Genomic DNA, 21,768 nt, shown 5'->3' with positions numbered 1-21,768 from the left:
GGGATAGATTAAAAGTGACTGAACTATGAAATATTCAACCGTGCTTTTGAAAAACATGTCCATATTTTAAATCACACATGCAAGTGGAACCCAGTTTTAAAAGCACTAAAATCTCTTCTATATCGAAACAACAACAACAAAAGACCACCAGTGTTGGTAATGGTGAAATTACACTACTTTTTGCTGTAACTAGTGGTGTATTAAGTTAATTCTCAAATTCAATAACTGAAATTTAAAGGGCTCGTTACTCGTTAGTTTATGTGAAAAAAGCTGACAGCTTCAGTGGATTAAGGTTTATTATCATCCGACATTCATGCGTAACCATATGGATCTGGTGCGCGCGGCTGCAGATGACCGCTGCAGCAACAACACTGAGACAAGCTGACCTTCAGCTGCTGTGGCAGCTTGTGGCTGTCATAATTTCACCCAAGGCCCAAACAAAAGAACCACTAAATGTAACATCTGTGGGAATAACGGATTCTGATCGACCTCATCAAACTTTATCAGACACCTGACAACACACCTGGATGGTGAGTCACTTTGTAAGCTCACGTGGAAGTTAATGTTGGCATCTCTGGACGGTTTGCAAATATTTTCGGCTCAGTATGACCAGCTGTATGACGTTAGCTTGATGTTTTGCAAAGCTTGACAGAGCGTTTGTTTGTTTGGCACACCTGTGCGCAGAGAGCGCTACTTTGCCGTGACAGTAAAATAATTTAAATCTCCCCGGGTTTTCACGGAGAAATGACAGCGGCTTCTCTGCTGCTCCTTCATTAGCTTTTTTATCTGTGTGATGTCTTCATTATTTCTGTGACTTAAACTGTACTAAGTGTTTTGTGATTGCTATCAGGTCATTTGGTTGTGCGCTCCGCTCCCCCTCCTCTCTGTCGGCGCATGGAGAGCTGCGTTTTTCCAAGTCTGCCCATCACTGTACTGTTATAATGCGTAACCTTTGTCTGCACTTTCTCAGCGCAAAAGGCTTAATTTGTTCCCAGCCTTCATCCCCCCTCGGAGAATGTCAGATATTCTACTGTGCTGCACGACTGGGGCGCATATGAAGTTCTGTGATGCGTCATTACGCACGTCGCTGTGGCATAATTACATACTTCACTACCATAGATTGTTTAAAGTGATCATACACCAAACAACTGATCTGCCATTTCTATATGCTAACAGATAAATTCATTGATGACAATATAGTACATGCGTGTAAGTTCTTAGATAGGGGAGAGTGGGGTAAGATGAGTTAGTGGGTAAGTTGACCCAGCCCCTGTAACCTTGCACATTTGTTGTCATATGACCATAAATTTAGGAAGCAGCCATAATTTCTGGCTGTGATGGAACACAAGTTACTTTTCTTTGTAACTATTTACTTTTATAATACAGCAACTCAGTTAGTCATTCAGTTACTTTTTGAGAGCAGTAACTAATAACTGCATCTAGCTACTACTTTTCTGTAACTTGCCCCACACTTAAAACACATTAGTAAGCTATGCATTAACAGTTCATTCAAACCATGTATTCTGTCTATCCATCTGTATCTATCTATGGGCTAAATTATTAATTCAAATCAAATTAATTAGAAAAATAACTTGGTAAAAAAAAAAAAAGTGCAAATTAATGCATATAATTTAATAATCTGTTCTGCACATTTTAGGCTAAGTGGCAGCTTTATGTTAAATCATAAAAGATATATTTGGAAAAATGTCAGAAACGTTAAAATTGCAAAAGGACTCCTGCACACTGTTGAACTTGCAATTTGTCATTTCTTTGCCTGAGTTTGCCTGATGAAGGTTCATCAGGTTGCGGGAGTCCTTTTGCAATTTTTTGGTCTTCTCTCTCCAACGTACCTGTCTTGTTTAATAGATGTACGAAGTGTTTCCTTTGTTCAGAGAAGATGAAATAAAAAGTTATTAATTTCTAATGGTACCATTATATTACTTCTCCAATGCTTTGCTCATGCACCACAATAATGTAATATTTTCAAGTTAAAATATCTTCCAAACAAATATTGATATGCATTTAAAAGTGGCATAAATATTTTTTTCCTACGCCCTTGCCACCCCATGAATATTTCTCTAATTCCGCCCCTTGCATTCACTGTCGACTTCCCTGTAACGTATCTATGGTATCACCAGGAAAGTAATTCACATTTGATTGAATAGGCACCAACTTTGTCTGGTATGCAGTGTATAATAATTGATACATGTCATGCACCCTCTGTACATTTTAACAGCTCATTTAATGGTAATGAAAACACAACGATTCTGATTCTCCGCTGAGTATAAAGTAATGGAAATATACTTATGAATATTATACTTCATTGCTGTCAAATTCTGCTCCCAATCAATCTTACACACTGTACCTTTAATCAAGCTTCGTGGTCATTCGATTATAGATTCCTGAGTTTACGATTTGCACCTGAATGCACCATGAAGCCTGTCGGCGCCCACGCGCTTTGCCGTACAGAGCGGCATAGACGCGCAACTGCTTTTTAAGTGGAGACAGCGCGACCGCGCCTCTCCGTAGTGTGGATGGCGTGACCGCAGTGACACACGGAGGATGACAGACGGAACACAAACAGTCCCGTTACGACTTTTACCATCAGTCGGTCCAACGAACTGAGCAAATACGCTTCATATTCTTCAACATTAGCCAAGGCCGACACATTTCAGCACCGTGACAGGCTCGGACGGGATGCCTGGGAACCGGATAGAAATTCCCCGGTTATTTAAATGCAGTCACAGGCCACCGCCGGTATGCTAATTTGGTAAATTTAGGACATACTGAAGCAGAAGCGGGAGGCAAAATGGGATTCCTGCACCAGCTGCATCTCCTGCTGTGGAAGAACATCTCTCTGAAGAGGAGAGGACCGGTAAGACAAGGCGTTTGTTCACATGTCAGTCTGTGAAATGATATGAAAAAGAGCAGCGGAGTCGTGTTTGGTGGTTCGTGTGTTTGGACGGCAGACGGGCGTCGGTTCAGCCCGCTCCGCTAATTCTCATTCCAGCAGCACCTGTCTGTGTCTGCAAATGTTCCCATCAGACGGCACAATAACACCGCAGTGAGCTTAACATGAGGAGCAGGATGCTGCTTTACTGCCGGGGAGCCTGTCCTCTGTATGTGTGCATACTGTCAAACAGGTTGTTGTTCCCGGATAAACAACAGTTGTGTAATCCCAGTTTATGTTTAGCCTCAATTTTAAAGAGGTCTATGCATTCTTCATAAGCTCAGGATGTGTTGTCTTCAGACGTAAATATCCGTAAACTGCAAAAATGTGTCAGGCCTGACTGATGGTGTAATCAAGCATTACAACATAAAATGCTAATATCAAATGATTCATACTAACCCCAAGATCACTGTCAAACTTAGACTAAACTAAGCACCACCTGATGAAAAACAGCCTACTCTTGAGAGTGCATATGAATATTCTGTATTATATTTATATTAAAAGGAATATTATACTGTTTTTTCCCAGTTAGTTAGGACTTTATATGATCATATGACAGCATCTTAAAATGCTTATATGGGTTATTGCACTTCCATAAATTTTGGGACTTGAAAAAGACAAATATTTAAAGGGCCACTTCACCCCCAAATAAAAAATACATATTTCTCCCCTTACCTTTAGTGCTCTGTAACCATCCAGATAGTTTTGGTGTAAGTTGCCGAGTTTTGGAGATATCCTCCAAAGATGTCTGCCTTCTCTCCAATGTAGTGGGAGTAAATGGTGCTCGGCTTGTGGTGCTCAAAACATCAAAAAATAAAGATAAAAAAACTCAACTGCAATGTCTCTTACCAGAAATCATGACCCACTTACTCAAGATAATCCACAGAGCTTGTGGTGAGCAGTGTCATGTAGGAACTGTTTTTTTTTTCTACCAAACCATACCGGGTGTAGTTCGGTAGGAAAAAAAGGTCATAATCGAAGCAGCGGAGGACGATATATTCGTACTTTTAGTCCTAAATATGTATCAACCTCCAAAAATGCTGCACCCACATTTCCCACAGTATAACTTCATTGTTTCTTTTCATTCATCCGTTCTTGGCTAGTAAATGCCATTTGAAAGTCTAAACTCAAGGTCCACTGACTAGATTTTTCTGGTGCTTTCAACTGCTTCTAGAGCTGCCTCTGCAGATAAGTTGTAGGAATGCACCATAAATATTGGGGCCCTAAATTATCAGCAGGTATTGCCTATCACATTGGCAGATAAATATTAGCTATAATAATATATGATTTGGTAGATTATGTTGAAGCATTTAATTTGAAATCTTTGTCAGATTTGGCTCAGTCAGTGCTTTGCTCACTACATTTAAGCCTTTCTTACCCTTAGATGTGCATTAACTAAATCTAAACTTCTTTTTACAATACAAAAAAGTGAAATTATTGTTTATCTTGTCGGTATTAACTAAAAAGAAATCATATCATGCATCCCTACTAAGCAGTCATGGAGATAGTGCGGGTTTCGTTGTGTGATGGTTTTTCAACACAGGACTACAAGTGGTCAGTGGCATGAATGTCTGCAAGATGCTGTTGAAAGCTCTTGAAAAACTGCGGGATGTGAACTTCAAACTGTGCTTCTGATTTAAAATACAGGCTTTGTGTCAAAACTTTTCCTCCAGACCAACAGAGGACATTATACCAGTGTTTCTCAAACTCGTTATACTGCGTACCACCTCAGAAAATGCTGAGCTCACCAAGCACCGCCGTACTGTTTTGCAAGATTTGATTGTAGCAGGTTTAGTGAACACTGGTGTTTCTGAAGTAGCAGCTAGCGGCTGTGCTCGTCTCACTGTCATCCACTTCATTTTCAACATGGCTGCTTGAAATGTTCTTGTCCTGAACTGCAGTCTGCTTTGCTTACCGTCCTGCCATCACAGTTTAGCTCGTTTAGCTTAGTGTGCATGATCATGACTATGTAGCAGGCTGATATTGAAACATTTCAGTGGTCTGATATTTTATGTGTTTTCATTTGAAAATTTGTAGCATTAAGTTTTTTCAATTAATTTATTTCATTCAAAAAAAAATTTCTGACATTCCTTCATAAACCACCAGTGTTTGAGTCCTCAGTTTAAAAACTGAATAGGAATGTACTGAGGACATAATGGTAGAAGACAGGGCCCCTGAAAATTAACAATGCTATGATGAATTTGAAAAGATACTAGTATCACAGTGAAAGCACACATCTTTGTAACAGAGCTGTTACAGGGTTCAGCATTAATATTTTTTTCCAGATATGGTCAGATATGTACTTGCCCAAAGTCAGTTTGTACTTGTCCCTATGCAAGTTGTTTTATTTATAGGCAGTTATCAAATAATGCCTTCGACAGGCCATGTTGGTGTGGTCAATCCCTTTCTTCTTTGAAGAGCAATCGCACTGGATTACGCAGCGTTCATATTTGCCCAACAGTGGTAAAGCCCTGGAGGATGGGCTGTCAGCAGCCCTCTCGGCTACCATTGCAGGCGAGATGCTGTCGGCTGTTGTTACGGTACTTCAGAAACATTTTTCAGAAACTTGACATGCCTTCGAAAAACTTGCAACAAACTGCGAAGTGCATAGGTTGAGATTTGGCCACATCCTCCAACAACTAAACTACTGTTAGGTAGGTTAATTGAAATGTTAGCTTGTGCCTCAGCTCATAAACTTTGTCTTTACCTCGAACAGCTGATAAGCTCTGCACATGTGCAACTCTCACCAGAGATGAGAAGGAAGCGAGATGGCTCTCTCTCTTTTCATCATCAGTTCCAGAAAAAAATAGGTGTTTAATTCTTTTTTGCCACTTCCCCAGTCAGGCAATTTAGTTGCTAGATTTACTAGTTTGAAAGGCATTTTACTTGCCTCGGGCAATCCTTATTGTTGAGCCTTGTATTTGCAACCAAGGACTTATGTGCATGTATGTCCGACTCAATAGTGTCAAACATTCTGTGGTCAGTTATTTTTACCAGGAAGATGCCTGCATTAAACTTAATCTAGGACTGTTCTGTGGAAGTCAGGGTGTATGGTTGGCTACAACTAAGTTCTTTTAGTGACCTAAACATCACCAAACCTTCAACCTTCATTAATTGATTATTTGGCAGCAGAACAAGCTGTAAACACACAGACATGTCGGCAAACAGTTGCCTGTTTACACATCGAGCAGCCACAGAGCAACATTAGCATTCATTACTAGTTGTGTTTGTATTGACCTGCTCTGGTTTGGTCTCCACCATCTCTTCAGAATAATATATGACTCTTTAGGTGCTCAGTGCTCCACTGTGTTGCTAACTGTGTCTGTTTGGTCTTTGCCACTGCTGCACAGGAAGTATACACAGGCTTTATCAGAGCCTTTTCACTGAAAACAATGAGATGGAGCATTTTCCTTAGAGGACCAGTTGCCATGATTGTCATCACTTGTTGGTAAAAGGCTGTATAATCTCACAGGAGCTTTTCTGTGTTCTGAATAGAAATGTATGCACTTTGCCGCCGGTGCTTCTGTTACTGACCTCACCTGTTGTGTACATTGTAGCCAGTTGAGAAAGAGCTGAGTCCTGACGTCACCTCTGATCTAGCGTCTGCTGCACTCCTACTGTAACTTCATGCAAGCACTCACTGAGGGACTCTTTCATCTATATTTCTGATAGGTGTGTCACGATTCTCCAAATCCTTGATTTGATTTGATTTTCGATTTTAGGGACACGATTCGATTCGATTCTCGATTTTTTTTCTTTTTCTTACAGCACAGAGGCCTATGCCATTTTTAGACTAGTCTAGTCGATCATTGGTTTTATTAGTGATTCTTTGGTTTCAGCAGTGTGCACTACTCATAAAATAACAATGTGCATCAAAACAAAATAAATAAAACTATTTACATATTTATGGCCAGACAAGACAACTGTTATTTTTGATTTGTCATTATTGACGTAGTGTGCTGTGACGGTGATGTAACTCTCAGTTGCTCTTGAGGTGCAGCCATCTGTTGTTAAGGCAACTAATTCTGCATTGCTCAGACCCCCAAAACTTTTTCTTTAACGTCTTCAAACATGGAGGGCAACACTTTTGTTGTAAGATGCGACCTGCTGGGCATACTGTAGCGTGGCTCAAGGACACTAATCAAATGTTTAAATCCAGCGTTTTCCACCACCGAATAAGGCTGCAGGTCTGCTGCTATAAATAGCCCTGTAGCGTTAGTTATAGCTTTTGCGCGAGCTGAGGTCTGTGGAAGTTTAATTGCAAATGAGGATGGAATAGTTGGCTTCCCAGTTGTCAAATCTCTATCTTTGTGATGCCGGCGAATGTGTCCTGCCATGTTCGTAGTGTTTCCTGTGGCCAGGTATGATACACGCACATAGCATATCTTACACACTGTGGTCTTCTTGTCGACATAACTTACCAGGAACCCAAAATATTTCCACACTGGTGATTAAAGAGAAGCAGGAGCGGCTTCAAGCTCCGGTGCCGCGTCTCCTTTATCTGCACTTGCCATGGTGTCAGAAACTGCAGGTTCGCTAACGAGTGGCATCGGCTACAATGGGTGGGTGGGGGGTGGGGGGGGTTCTGTTCGATTTCGATGCTTGAGACCATGACGTAATTTCGATCGATTTCGATAAAAAATCGAAATCGTGACACCCCTAATTTCTGACAACAACTGTGTTTCTGGTGTTCACTGTCCATATTCTAAGATAAATTAGTCAATTAATAATGTTGATAGATGATCAGTTACATAAACAGTTTATAAAATGGTTAAAATTAGCACAACCTTAAACAGCTAAAGCAGTAAAATACACACTTTTATGCAGCAGTAATGTTAATACAAAAACATTATATGTGATATTAAAACACTGACTGGGACCATTTTACTGCACAAAGAGTGCCTTTACTTTTGGTACTTTGGTGCGTTTTACTTATAATACATTCTTTAAAGACAGCAGCCCTCTGAGAACTTTTGCATTGTCATGTCAGTGCATAATCCACATAGAAAAGTTCTACTTTCATTACAGCTCAAAATGTCACGATAGCAGCCACCATAACGGTAATCTGTGAATTTATCTCCTTTAAAATCTGTTTAGAGATCACTCTCAAAAATCCTGTATTGATCTGGCTCTATTTGTTCTTAGATGCTGACATTTTCTTAAGATTAACAAAGTTGAATGACATTTTTTGTATGTTTAATCATTTTATGTTTGCAGATAAATGAAGAAAACATCCAAACCAAAAATTTCATCTCATTCACTCTCTTCTTGCAAGGCATACTGGGGATGCACATCCAGTGAGACAGTTTAGTCTCTCCTGTACATTCATTCTGTAGAACTTTACACTGTGTAATTTCTGCTGCTAGGGGTCTCTCACATCAAAATAAGAAAAGACAGAGTTTGATGATGTCATGAAGTAGTGTGGGGTGATGGGAGTTGTTGTCTTCACTGATAAGTAACTACCATTGCTGATAAAAATCTGTCTAGCATTAAGTAGAAATAATGTTCATGGTTGAGGTAATGCTGTTATGCGTTCACCGACTGCCTTCCTCATTCTCTGACATGTCCTGTGTTTATCCAGAAGGTAGAGCGACTAGACATCTAAGACGCTTATGACACCACTGACAGGCAGCCTAATGAAACACACCATTACCTTGAGTAAAATTACAGATTTCTCTGAGTTTCAGCATTGTTGGAAGCATTTGGGATGTAACAGCGCAGCTCAACAAAATATCTAACACATTTTAATGTGGAAATGTTGCATATTATGCCTTTAATGACAATGGCAAGTATGCTGAGAGACGTTCAAATGCCATTCTCCAGATGTGCGGTCTAATCTAACATGGTGACCTGACCTCCACAGCCATGCCATCTGAGTATGCATATTGTGAAGCCTTTAATCCTTACAGGGTCTATTATTAGCCATCAGAAATCCTAATGCCTGTCAGCTGCTTTATTTTAGTGCTGATTTTAAAAGCCGAGGCTGGATCTGTCCTCAGGCAGCCGCATTTTCATCACTGCCTGATGCCTTTGCTGGTGTCCTGATAGAGGGGTTGGTGTGTGTGTGTAGGGTTTGGGTTTGGGTTTGTGTGTGTGTAGGATAGGGGTGGGAGGAAGCTATTTTTAGCCCCTCTACCTTCAGACATTAAACTGAGAGGAGTCACGAGAGCTGCATTGGGGAGCCTCAGTAATAATAATAGTAACAGCTGCGTCATGTCTTTCTATAGATTTGTAATCACGCTGCCCTGGCTTGGCCTCACTAAAGCTGTCCATAGGATTGATGATCAGAGAGGAACGGTCCAGTCAGCACTTAGCTGAGATAGCATCAATCACATATGTTGGTCCCTGCTGACAGAGACAAGCTTATGCATTAGAGCAGCATCGTGGCACAATGCATTAAGTAAATATGGATTTACTTATATAATAGGTAGAATTTCCTTGTAGGTAAACATGTACTGTACTTCTTTTTACTCTGACACTTTTATCTGACTGATGCTGTACAGGTGAGGGCTGTGTATTGGAAGGAATATGGTAATACTCTACTTTTCTACTTCAAGCAAGATGATATATTGCTGTATTTAAAAATCTAATTGTTGGAAAACTGTCATTGTATAAACAACAAACAACTGTATGTAACATTTGAGTTAAAAAAAGTTTATGTTGTATGTAAACAGAAAAAGGAAGATAGGTAGCAGCACAGGAATCTAGCAGTCAGGGGTTTAAAGGGATAGTTCACCCCAAAATGAAAATTCAGCCATTATCTACTCACCCTAATGCTGATTGAAGGTCAGGTTTAGTTTTTCAATCCACAAAAACACTGCTGGAATTTCACAGGGAAACAGTGTTGCAGAATCTCTCAAACAATGGAAGTGAATGGTGACCAATTTTCAAATGTAAAAAAACAGAATAAAAACACAAATGCCTCCATACTGGTTGTCTCCTAAAGCCCCAACATGCCAAGCTGAATAAAATATGTTATTTACACCATGTTTTTATCCTGAATCTTCACTGTAGATCCTTAGCTTGGAGCCACGTTCATGTGCACATGCACACTGTTTGAACTGTGTGTGTGTGGTGTGACGGTGTGCAAACAGCATGTTGGGACTTTAGGGGACATGGATTACACCAGACGAGCAGTATGGAGGCATTGTATGTTTCTTTTTTACATTTGAAAACTGGTCATAATTCACCTAAATTGTTTGGAACATTCATTTTTGGGTGAACTATCCCTTTAAACATGACACAAACTGAACCACTGCTACAGATCTTTGCAAGTACGACAATGTCACGATACAGAGTTTTGACAGTTGATGGCAATACTCAATATTTTCAATATTTTCTACACCCCTAGTGCAGATAAAAGGATAAAATATTTTATCCTTTTATCTGCACTAGGGGTCTCATCTCTCAGTCTGTCTCCAGGGCAACGCTGTTGTTTGTGTCCCGGATATACTTTCTGTTATGTTGCTGTTGTCATTGTTAACATCGCTGTGCTTTCATACTGTAAGATTTCCGCATTGATAGTCTGTAATTCATGAATATTGGTTCTATACTAAGGTTTCAGACATCCTAATAAATCTCACACACAACCAACCAAGACAGTTATCACAGTAAAAAGTATTGATGCACCGTTCGATCAGCCGGTTTTCAGCATGACCAGCCGTTATCAGTGACCGGTCAGAGTCACATATCTGATTGTGTATTCACACACACGCTTCACATGATGGTGATGTCATGCACGCAGCGACACAGACAGTAGTCACTGTCACACATACTCAAGACACATGCTTGCTTGAAGTCGGCGTCAGTGATACATTTCAAGAACAGGATAAAGAAAAGACAGTCTACGAGGAGTCGCTGAACAACAGTGAACTTTCTAGCTCTTCATGCTAATGTTAGCCAGCAGCAGGCTGCTGTTCACAGACTGACAGTTAAAATCTCACTTCCAGATACGACTGAAGAATAAATAACCTGTGTTTATGCGTCTCCTCAAACATTTTCTCATCCATACTTGTTCACTCCTGCTTCTGTTTTCCTCACTGCAAAGTTTGACTACAGCAAACTGTTGCACCGTATCAGGCTTCAGTTTGTTTACAAGCTGGACACGGTATTGCAAACGTCCCTCTCCCCACCAATGTTTTGCAGATCTTCCTGGGGAATACTGAAGTGTTCCCTGGTCAGATGAGATATCTAATCCCTCCAGCGAGTTCTGGGTCTATACCGCAGTCTTCTTCCAGGTGGATGTGCCCGGAAAATCTCCAAAGGGAGAATCCAGGAGCAGCGGTTCTTCTAGCTCCCTTCAGATGTCCGATTTACTGTTTTTGTCTCACTTGTAGCACCTAGGGATATGATAGGCTGTTCTGAGTCAGGGAGGGAGTACGCTTGGGTTTATCTGTTAAATGACGTTCATTGTTCACATGTCAGTCATCTCTGTTATGAGGACATAGGCCAGGTTGTTCATGAGTGGGGGCGTGTTCTTTATGTGCTCCCGTAGATTGCAAGATTAGCTGCGGACAAGCTCCACATCCACTGGCCATTCATGCACACACGTAAGCAAGTGCATGATCTTGTGCCTGGTGAAGATAAAAAACAGCTTCTTTAACACAAGCAATTTGACAAAAGAATTGAAGAACCAATACAGTGCAGAATCGAAGGAGGTGGTTAATGCTAGCAGCAGGAGACAGTTACAGCCAACTTTGCAACAAATGGAGAAGCGAGAGAAAATGTCCAGAGACAACACAAGGGCACTGTCACCACATGACAAAGGTGAGTTTGTGAAAAAACACGTTCACAGCTTGTCGCAGGACGTTTTGGCCTTCGGCTTCACCCCTGATATTTGGACTTGTATGTCATGTGTTTAATGACTCGGGGCACTTCAAAATGTTCTGTCCACGCCGTACTCCGAGACCATGCCAAAGCTACAATAAAGGCCATGGACGTTGCTGGAGTCTCTGGCCTGCTGTGCGACGTTCACACCCTCCAGGTGCCTGTTAGCGAAGGTCTTTTGGCGCAGAGACGTGTTACTGATGCTGTGGCAGTTGGGCCCATTCCAGACTTGCAGGTCAGCTCAGCCAGGCCATACAAAAGACCCACAGGAAGAACACAAACAGCACAAACTACATCCTCGCTCTCCTGATGGAGCAGAAACTGGCTTTGGTCAGGGCGCTCAAATTTTGACCTGAATATTCCCAAAAATATAAAACACTGCTCATCTTCATTTTTGACATATGAGGTCCATTTGCAGTCTTGGCTGATAATACTAATATCCCACCACAGGTCCATGTGGGGCTGAAGATACAGGGTGACATCATGTCCAGTGAATGGGCTACCTGTCATTCCTTATGACTGCATGCTTACAGCTCTTTGTTTGTAATAAGTACATCAGTGTGAACATAAACCAGACCAGAACTAAAGGGCAACTATGAATCAGTTTTTCTTGGGTACAGCCCAAATGATTAAATTAAGTTCCCTGTAGGATTGTCAGTAGGACCAGTAATGTTCACATTGCACACAATCATTTGATCCGTTGTTAATATAAAGTATTAATTAGTAGGGATGTAACGATGCATCGTGAGACAGTTAAAAATTGACACAAATGTGTGACGATCTTTTTTAAAGAGCAGAGCTTGTAATCTACTTTAATATCTGACTGCACGAGACTGGCCCGACCTGGAGAGAAAAATATATGGCTGCTTCTGATAGAGCTGGTCGGATATACCGTGTGTAATTTTGCGCACTTCAAACTTCAGAAACACTTTCAAATTCTGTTTCCTACACCCACAGTAGTGTTAGCGGGACGGAGGAGTGCGGAGTAGATGAGGATGAGGAGGAAGAGGAAAGGAAACGAGGAGCACAGTCAGCCGTGTAACTGCTCCATTGAGATGGCTGTATCACTTCGCCTCTCCTGCATAATAATGATGATGATAATTAATTCTAAAATACAACACATTTTCAAGTGCTTCAATGTAAAATATAACTAGTTACACATCTACATGACATTTGCAGTTCATTTATTGTATTGGTTTTGCAGGTGTTAATGTAGAATAAACTATTTCCACAAAGCTATTTTGGAGACGTCCTGTCTCCATATATTGTGTGCTCTTGTGCTTTCACTTCTCGATTCAGGAGATCTGTTTCCTGGCTTTGAAAATCTTTTCTCTTAGTTTCTTCCTGGTAAATCTGCCGTCATGCTGCCATCGCTTGCACTCCTGGCGCACCTGCTTCCTAAAAGTGATGAGAGGTGACTTTCTGGTCAGCTTATTGTATGTCGGCCTAAACTTGCCGTTGAATTAATGAGGGCACTTGGGAACATCTGATAGGTGTATCCTGCTGTGCGCTGGTGGTGCAAGGGGCAGGGCAGGGCAGGATACCCCTGCACCCCTGGCGCAAGACGGCAAAAGTGGATTTGAATAAATTAAATCCATTGTGCCTTTCCACTTGCGCTTTAGATCAGCGTAAGGTAGGGCTCCCTGTGTTCAAAAATGAAGAGGGCGAGAAGATCACAGACAAGGGTCAGGCTGTGTGCAAATATTATGAGAGGGCAAACCTACACGAGTAGCACAACCAACATGATGCAGCATGTCACCTGGCAGTATAGAGAGAAGCTCAACACCGACTGAGCAAAGAAACTGTTAAAAGGACAATCCAAACTTGGAAAACATGCAAGACTTAGTTTGTTTATTTGGAGACATTTCATTTATTTGTATTATTTATTTAGTTATAATGATGTGAGATTTGTTTTAACAATCCAATTTTTATTTATTGTTTGTTATTTAAGATAAAATATAATTTCAGTTGCACTTTTAAGAAGTGGACATATGTTTTTTTTGCAGTTTACTCTACCTTAGAGATAAAAAAAACATAAATTAAAAGGGATTCTCTTTAATTTGTTAAAGATAAGAGAGAATATGTGTTGTAGTTCATATATGTATTTAAATATGTTTTTTAAAATATACATTCATTGCATAGTTTGTGTTCAGCAGCTACACCCTACCTCAAACATATTGTATTTTTTGTCTGAGAATTAATTCCAGGAATATTTTTCAGTCATTATTTGTCTACAAGTTCATTCTGTTAAAAAAAAAATCATGAGAAAATCGTATTGTGAAGCCAGCATCGGAAGACCCTATTACTTAGTGTAGCTTTTAAGGAGAAATATGTAATATATTTACTGTAATCAATTATAAAATGACCATGATATGTCATCAAAGATAAAGGAAACATGAAGATGATATACTTCTCTGACAACAATGCTACAGTCACAGCTTCCTTCTTTGAACTTCCTATTCTGGGCTGGAAAATAACTTTTTGTTTGCCCGTTTCATGTTAATTAGAGTTCAAATTAATGTTCAATGTTGAAGAATGAGTAAGTGTCTGTTTATGAGTCATAAGAAATCATTAATAATCTTGTAGAAGGCGTAGATGTTTCTAACTGTTAAATTGAGCAGCATGTTAATGGGAGTTTGGCAGGCAGTGAGACTGGAACTTAACTCAAAGTCCAGAGTGAGTATTTTTAGAGCAGTGGGCTTTCTTTTTTTTTTAGGATAACAGGCTGAACTCTACATTGACAGACGATTGACAGTTATTTGACCAACTCAGAGTGGAAGACGCATCATCCATCCATCCATCCATCCATCCATTGTCTTCCGCTTATCCGGTGCCAGCAGTCTGTGCAGGGACACCCAGACTTCCCTCTCCCTGGACACTTCCTTCAGGTGTTCCGGAGGCCAGCCGGGTGACATAGTCACTCCAGCGTGTCCTGGGTCTTCCCCGGGGCCTCCCAGTGGGGCATGCCTGGAACACTTCCCCAGGGAGGCGCCCAGGAGGCATCCGATATCATGGCTTCAAGCCACCTCAGCTGACTCCTCTCAACGTGGAGGAGCAGCGGCTCAACTCCGAGCTCCTCCCGGGTGACAGAGCTCCTCACCCTATCTCTAAGGGATCGCCCCACCATCCTGCAGAGGAAACTCATTTCAGCCGCTTGTATCCGAGATCTTGTTCTTTCGGTCATGACCCAAAGTTCATGACCATAGGTGAGGGTAGGAACGTAGATTGACCGGAAAATCGAGAGCTTCGCCTTTCGGCTCAGCTCGTTCTTTCCCACGACAGACTGGCGCAACGACCGCATTACTGCTGCCGCCGCACCAATCCATCTGTCAGTCTCGCATTCCATCCTCCCCTCACTCGTAAACAAAACCCCAAGATACTTGAACTCCCCCACTTGAGGCAGGGACTCTTCTCCGACCCGGAGGGAACAAGCCATCTTTTTCCGGTCGAGAACCATGGCCTCGGACTTGGAGGTGCTGATTCTCATCCCAGCCGCTTTGCACTCGGCTGCAAACCGCCCCAGTACAAGCTGAAGGTCCTGGTTCGAAGGAGCCAACAGGACAACATCATCTGCAAAAAGCAGAGATGAAATCCTGTGGTTCCCGAACCGGACTCCCTCCGGCCCCTGGCTGCGCCTAGAAATTCTGTCCATAAAAATAATGAACAGAACCGGTGACAGAGGGCAGCCCTGCCGGAGTCCAACATGCACCGGGAAAAGGTCTGACTTACTGCCGGCAATGCAAACCAAGCTCCTGCTCCGGTCATACAAAGACCGTACGGCCCTTAGCAGAGGGCCCTGAACTCCATACTCCTGAAGCACCTCCCACAGAATGCCACGAGGAAGACGCATCAATGCATGTTAATGTCAATTTAAAAGGTTGCATGCATCCTGCACTCCTGCAGTGTTCCTGCAGCCAGCCCAGGCTTTTCCATGACTGGGGGACGAGGGGGAGGATTCAACTTGTTTAAACCATAGATTGCATATTAAATGGCATTTTAGCCTATTTAACCTACAGTCTATACCTCCAACTCAGTATTTGGGCTGTAGTACTCATTTTTTCCATGTGCAATTGCTACATATTTCTCTTTAAAGAAAAGTAACTGATTTTTCCAGTGATGCAGTGATCCAAACACGGCTTCATGCATTTATATCAGGGTTTCCACCACAAAAGTTGAACAACTGTGGCATGCAGTAGACAGAAACCAAACACACTGTCCAGCTGTAGAGAAGAGCTAGTCTCCAGTAGCAGCAGAGCAGTGTGTTTGACCTAGATCTGGTCCGTCTTTGAATGCTAGTCTTACAGTGGGCTGGGCAAAACCCACTGGCCGGGTATCTATGGAGACTGCAGAGAGCCAGGACTCAGAGACAGAGATTTAAAACGAAGAGAGAAAGAAAGAAGAAAAAAAAAAAAAAGAAACGCAACAAGAAAACGAGAAACCATTTGCAAAGAAGAAGAAAGAGGAAGGGAGGGGTGAAAGCTTTTAGAGATGGAGGGGATGAAGGATGAAGCTGCTGACTGATAAGAGAGCGTGCAAATCTGTAGCAGAAGGTTAACTGACAGCTAAATGAATTATAAATGCTATCTGTAAAGTCTAATAGACTAGCAGCTGGTTCACTGAGGCCTGGCACTGGAGACAGCAGAGGTTATGTATAAATCCTGTGAGGTAACGGCGCTGCAGCTCTTCCTCTGGAGGCCACTTAGATGCAGTTTTGAACCTTTTTTTTTATCATGGCTTCTAATGGCCTGGGACTTCTGTATTCTGTGTGGGATGAATGAATCTAATAATGTTGGTTTCCTTCAACAAAACAAGCCAAGACATATTTCATTTAAACGCTTTATAATTTTCAGTCTACGTTCAAAAACATAATCCTCTTTTCAGTCTGTTGCTAAACAAATCCCCAGGGGAATCCTCAATTATGTGCCTAAAAATAAAAAATGCAAATAAGAAAATAATTACAGCTACATTATTTGATGAACTCCTCAAACTTAGTGATTTAGTGAAGATCTCACATCACATTCACTCAGAACTTGTATGTCGATGTGGTCTTGACTAGTGAGCAATAATGATAAACCTGTAGCTGAGCAAAGCACTGAACACCACCGTGGCAGCAGTCAGGCTTAAATTATGACAGATGTGCAGGGGTGGAAGTAACTAAGAACAAATACTTTAGTTTTTTTTTTTTTTGTTTTTTTTTTGGTTGTTTGTACTTTTATGAGTAGATTTTCAAGTGTGTACTTAAGTATGTATTACAAGATGTAATCTACTTCATGACTTTTAACATCATATTTCTGTACAATTTGAATTAATAAATAAATAACCTTTAATCTGCATTTTAATAACGAATAAGGTTATCTGATCACAAATGGGCCAATGAAAACTAGGACATATGAACAAAAAACAAAACAAAATGCTGCAGCAGCAGGTTTGGAGTAAGGATGTACACCGATCAGGTGTAACATTATGACCACTGACAGGTGAAGTGAATAACACTGATTATCTCTTCATCATGGCACTTGTTAGTGGGTGGGATATATTAGGCAGCAAGTGAACATTTTGTCCTCAAAGTTGATGTGTTAGAAGCAGGAAAAATGGACAAGCGCAAGGATTTGAACGAGTTTGACAAGGACCAAATTATGATGGCTAGACGACTGGATCAGAGCATCTCTAAAACTGCAGCTCTTGTGGTGTGTTCCTGGTCTGCAGTGGTCAGTATCTATCAAAAGTGGTCCAAGGAAGGAACAGTGGTGAACCAGCGACAGGGTCATGGATGGCCAAGGCTCATTGATGCACGTGGGGAGTGAAGGCTGGCCCATGTGGTCTGATCCAACAGATGAGCTACTGTTGATCAAACTGTTGAAGAAGTTAATGCTGGTTCTGACAGAAAGGTGTCAGAATACACAGTGCATCACAGTTTGTTGTGTATGGGGCTGCATAGCAGCAGACCAGTCAGGGTGTCCATGCTGTCCCCTGTGCACCACAGAAAGCACCAACAATGGACACGTGAACATCAGAACTGGACCATGGAGCAAGAAGGAGAAGAAGAAGGAGGCCTGATCTGGTGTGCGTTGCTTACCTGGAGAACACATGGCACCAGGATGCACTATGGGAAGAGGGCAAGCCGGCGGAGGCAGTGTGATGCTTTGCACAATGTTCTGCTGGGAAACCTTGGGTCCTGCCATCCATGTGGATGTTACTTTGACACGTACCACCTACCTAAGCATTGTTGTAGACCATGTACACCCTTTCATGGAAACAGTATTCCCTGATGGCTGTGGCCTCTTTCAGCAGGATAATGCACCGTGACACAAAGCAAAAATGGTTCAGGAATGATTTGAGGAGCACAACAACAAGTTTGAGGTGTTGACTTGGCCTCCAAATTCCCCAGATCTCAATACAATCAAGCATCTGTGGGATGTGCTGGACAAACAAGTCTGATCCATGGAGGCCCCACCTCGCAACTTAGGCGGGAGATATACTTGCTGTTTAACCATGCATTTGCGTTCACGTATGCGTAGCGTTAATTTCTGAGGACGCGCACAACCATCGCTCCAAATGGACGCAGGTTACGCGAGGCAGCCATGAAGCCTAGGGATGCGTAGGGGTGCGTATGCGAACGCGTAGTTTAAAGCAAGTATATTTCCAGCATTAGAGGATCTGCTGCTAACATCTTGGTGCCAGATACCACAGCACACCTTCAGGGGTCTAGTGGAGTCCATGCCTCGATGAGTCAGGGCTGTTTTGGCAGCAAAAGGGGAACCAAAACGATATTAGGCAGGTGGTCATAATGTTATGCCTGATTGGTGTATACAGTTAATCATTAATTGATTAATTACCATTAAGAATTTAACCAGTTAAAACCAATAGTCATGGCAGCAGTTGCACTATTTGCACATTTGCACCAAATATTGAAATTGAGGGAAAAAAACATGCTTTGTATCTTATAAATTAATAATGATTAATTGATCATTAGCCTTTTCAACTATTGGTTAAGGATAACACAAAAAAATTTCAACCCTAGTTTGAAGAGGTGACCATGACATCAACAGTTAAAAGTAGATGAATTGTGACATACATTATACCTTTACTTAAGTACATTTCTAATGCTTTATTTGTAATTGAGTAATATTTTACAGCAACAGTACTTGTGCTTGAGTAGAGATTTTCAGTAATCTTTCCACAACTGCAGATGTGTTAGCAAACAGTTTCGTAGTTACACCTTCCACAGGCAGAGCAACATTAACATTCATTTGGAGTTGTCTGTGTCCACCTCCATTTTTCACTCTCTTACAGCTTTGTTTTTCAAGGTATTAAAATCAGAAATTCCACTTGTTCTTGGGCAATGTTGGGGAGGTTTCTGGTGACTAATTTCCCTGTCAATTTAACACAAATTTTAATCTAACAGAAAGAAAACACTCAGAAAGCAGGTAAAATTGAGCACAATTTATTAATTGATAATTGAACCTTGTCTGGAAAAATATTGTGTGTGTTAAGAGTCATTTGAAGCGCTCAATAATATTCTTCAGTCGCTGCCACTTTGTGCTGTGCGTTATGAACTTTGCACATTATCTTTCAAAACATGACGGCTCACTAAACGCTTCATTTTTTCAGACTGAACAAGATCACAGCTTCCAGCCTGACACACAGTGTGGCTAACGTTAGCAGTGCTAGCAGCAGCAGCAGCCTGCTGTGCCTGCAGGTTAATGTCTGTCTGTGCTGAATGTGGTTGCATATTGCTCCAGTCAAGTGGTTATATACCAACTTATTCTGTCACATGGGTCGCTGTCTGCCAGAGATGCAGCACCAGCTGGAGGCCGGCTGCATAAAAGGTGCCAGTTAACTGGCCTTGCACATGAATAAAATATTAATAATTAGTTTAACTGACTAGTATTTCTGGTTCCGACTAGTTAGGGTGGTGATGTCTGATTGTTAATCAACTACTTGCACTAGGGCTGCACCTAAGGATTATTTTTTAAATGATTAATCTATTGATTATTTTTATTATTCAAATGTATAACAATTGATTTACCTAAAATACATATCAAAAACTTATCTCATTAATATTTAAATATTTTATTCAATCATAATCCTGAAAAATAGACACATGAAGCACATTAGAATAATGATAATAGTGTCATTTTAAAGCCCTAATTTCCATCCTATTTAATAGACTTCATGTCAGATGCCTGATCAGAAAAATACTGGACCTCAAAAGGAGCTGTGATGCATATTAATTTAAAAAAAAATTTACTTAAAAGCTAAATGGTTATGACATGGAGTTATTTCATCACTGGAGTCATATGCAGGTGAGATGATCACTGGCAGTGTATTTTTGTGTCAGTGAGGGGCAAAGAAAATACTTTTAGTCATTTTTCTGCTGCTGAAATGAATTACAGACTGTCTGTAATGTTATTTTTAGACACTTCTGTCTCACACGTGGCTGATAAAATGAACAGTAAGTACAAAACGTCAGAATAACACCGTTATACGACGCATGGTGTAAAGTTAACAGAAGCGGTGCAGACATCACTTTTAACACAGGGGTGACGAAGAAACTCCTAGAAAGTCTTAAGTGACCTCTACTAACAGAAACATGTTCCACGTGCTGATAATCCTCATATGTGGTGTTTGGGTTCTGACAGAGAGTAAACTGGGTGATGCTGCTGCAGCTGCAGGAGGAGGACAGGTCGCTCGGTGTTTCACTTCCAGCACTCGTGTGGAGCAGTTTGTCCCACTGTGATAAGTCATGTCCAGTTTGTGGAGCTAAAGAGAGCCAAACTGTTGTGTCTCTGTCTTAAACACTCCCACACTTTAGATGATTGATGCTCTCTGCAGCTTGTTCTCCGGGTGAATCCATGATCTGACCAGGCGCAGCAGTTCATAACGACGCGCGGATGCAAAATATGCAAATTGAAATGTCTTCGCAATCAATGATGTCGATGGATCACTCCAGCCCTAAATTGCACACACCCCTACTGATATTGTGAGATAAGACAAGATATCGTCTTAGATTTTTGTAGGGATTTAATAATATATCAAATATCACAACATTGTATTAAAAATATCTCAATAGTTCTCCAGTTTGACCCTGCATACCATCCCCTCTCTCTACCTGGTTTCCTGTCATATCCTTAGCTGTCCCTGTCAGATTAAAGGCAAAAGCCCAAAAAATAATTTTAATTTAAAAAAAAAAAATCTCAATACTGTCCTGGATTGTGAAAATACCTCCCAGGTATTACATAGTTAATTGTTCTATTTTATTATTTTTATTTTCTAAAAGGATTGCTACTGGCTACTACATTATTCTTGTTTTACTATGGCACAGGCTTTGGCCTGCTACTGTTATTTTATTAGGCTATATTAAAGAACACTGTAAGTTAAAAAGAAAAATGAATTTTCAATAGAAATGCAAAAGATGTGTTATTTAATAAAGGGTTAGGGTTAGTTAGGGTTATTTTTTTCAAGTTTCCATTTTTCTTTGTTTTTTACAAACAAATTTTGCATGATGGACTTTATCTTGTGGTATTATTGTACCTTGAGTTTTTGGTATTGTTATGTCCTCAGATTTTGTATATCTTTATATCATGATATGACATAAGTGTTGCCTTTCTTGATTTTTAAAGGCTGTATTACAATAGGGTAACATCATTTTCTGAAGTTACCAGACTATTATAGCTGTTTTATTATTTGTCTTTACCCACTTAGTCATTATATTCACATTACTGATGACCTATCAAGAAAAGGCTTTGGGTTAACACCAATAAGCATCCCTACTTTATTGTTGCAGTTTCATATTTGATCAAAAATGTTGTGATATTTGTTTATGTCCATATTGCCCAGTCCTATTATATTCACCGGCCTGTCTGCTGTTTGCTGCTGGGCGGGTTTGTACAGTGGGTTTATCAAAGCTTTTTGTCTGAAAACAGCTGCTGCTGCTGCCGGTTGATGACAGCAGAGTTTGTGGCCCATAAAACAAAAACAAGAAACTAAAA

General features: G+C 40.9%; 1 protein-coding gene across 1 annotated transcript in view; it reads left to right on the top strand.

Annotated features, from left to right (window-relative positions):
* The first annotated feature begins 2,542 nt into the window (after positions 1-2,542).
* abca2 (ATP-binding cassette, sub-family A (ABC1), member 2) overlaps positions 2,543-21,768 on the top strand; it is a 121,351-nt gene continuing 102,125 nt past the window's right edge. Inside the window, exon 1 of the mRNA XM_084729247.1 lies at positions 2,543-2,875. Coding sequence (XP_084585373.1) covers positions 2,810-2,875 — 66 coding nt within the window. The 5' untranslated portion in view covers positions 2,543-2,809. The remainder of the gene's footprint in view (positions 2,876-21,768) is intronic.

Source organism: Lutjanus erythropterus, chromosome 10, assembly GCF_056507025.1.
Source record: "Lutjanus erythropterus isolate fLutEry1 chromosome 10, fLutEry1.hap2, whole genome shotgun sequence".
Classification (NCBI taxonomy): domain Eukaryota; kingdom Metazoa; phylum Chordata; class Actinopteri; order Lutjaniformes; family Lutjanidae; genus Lutjanus; species Lutjanus erythropterus.
This window is presented reverse-complemented; position numbering and strand designations above follow the sequence as displayed.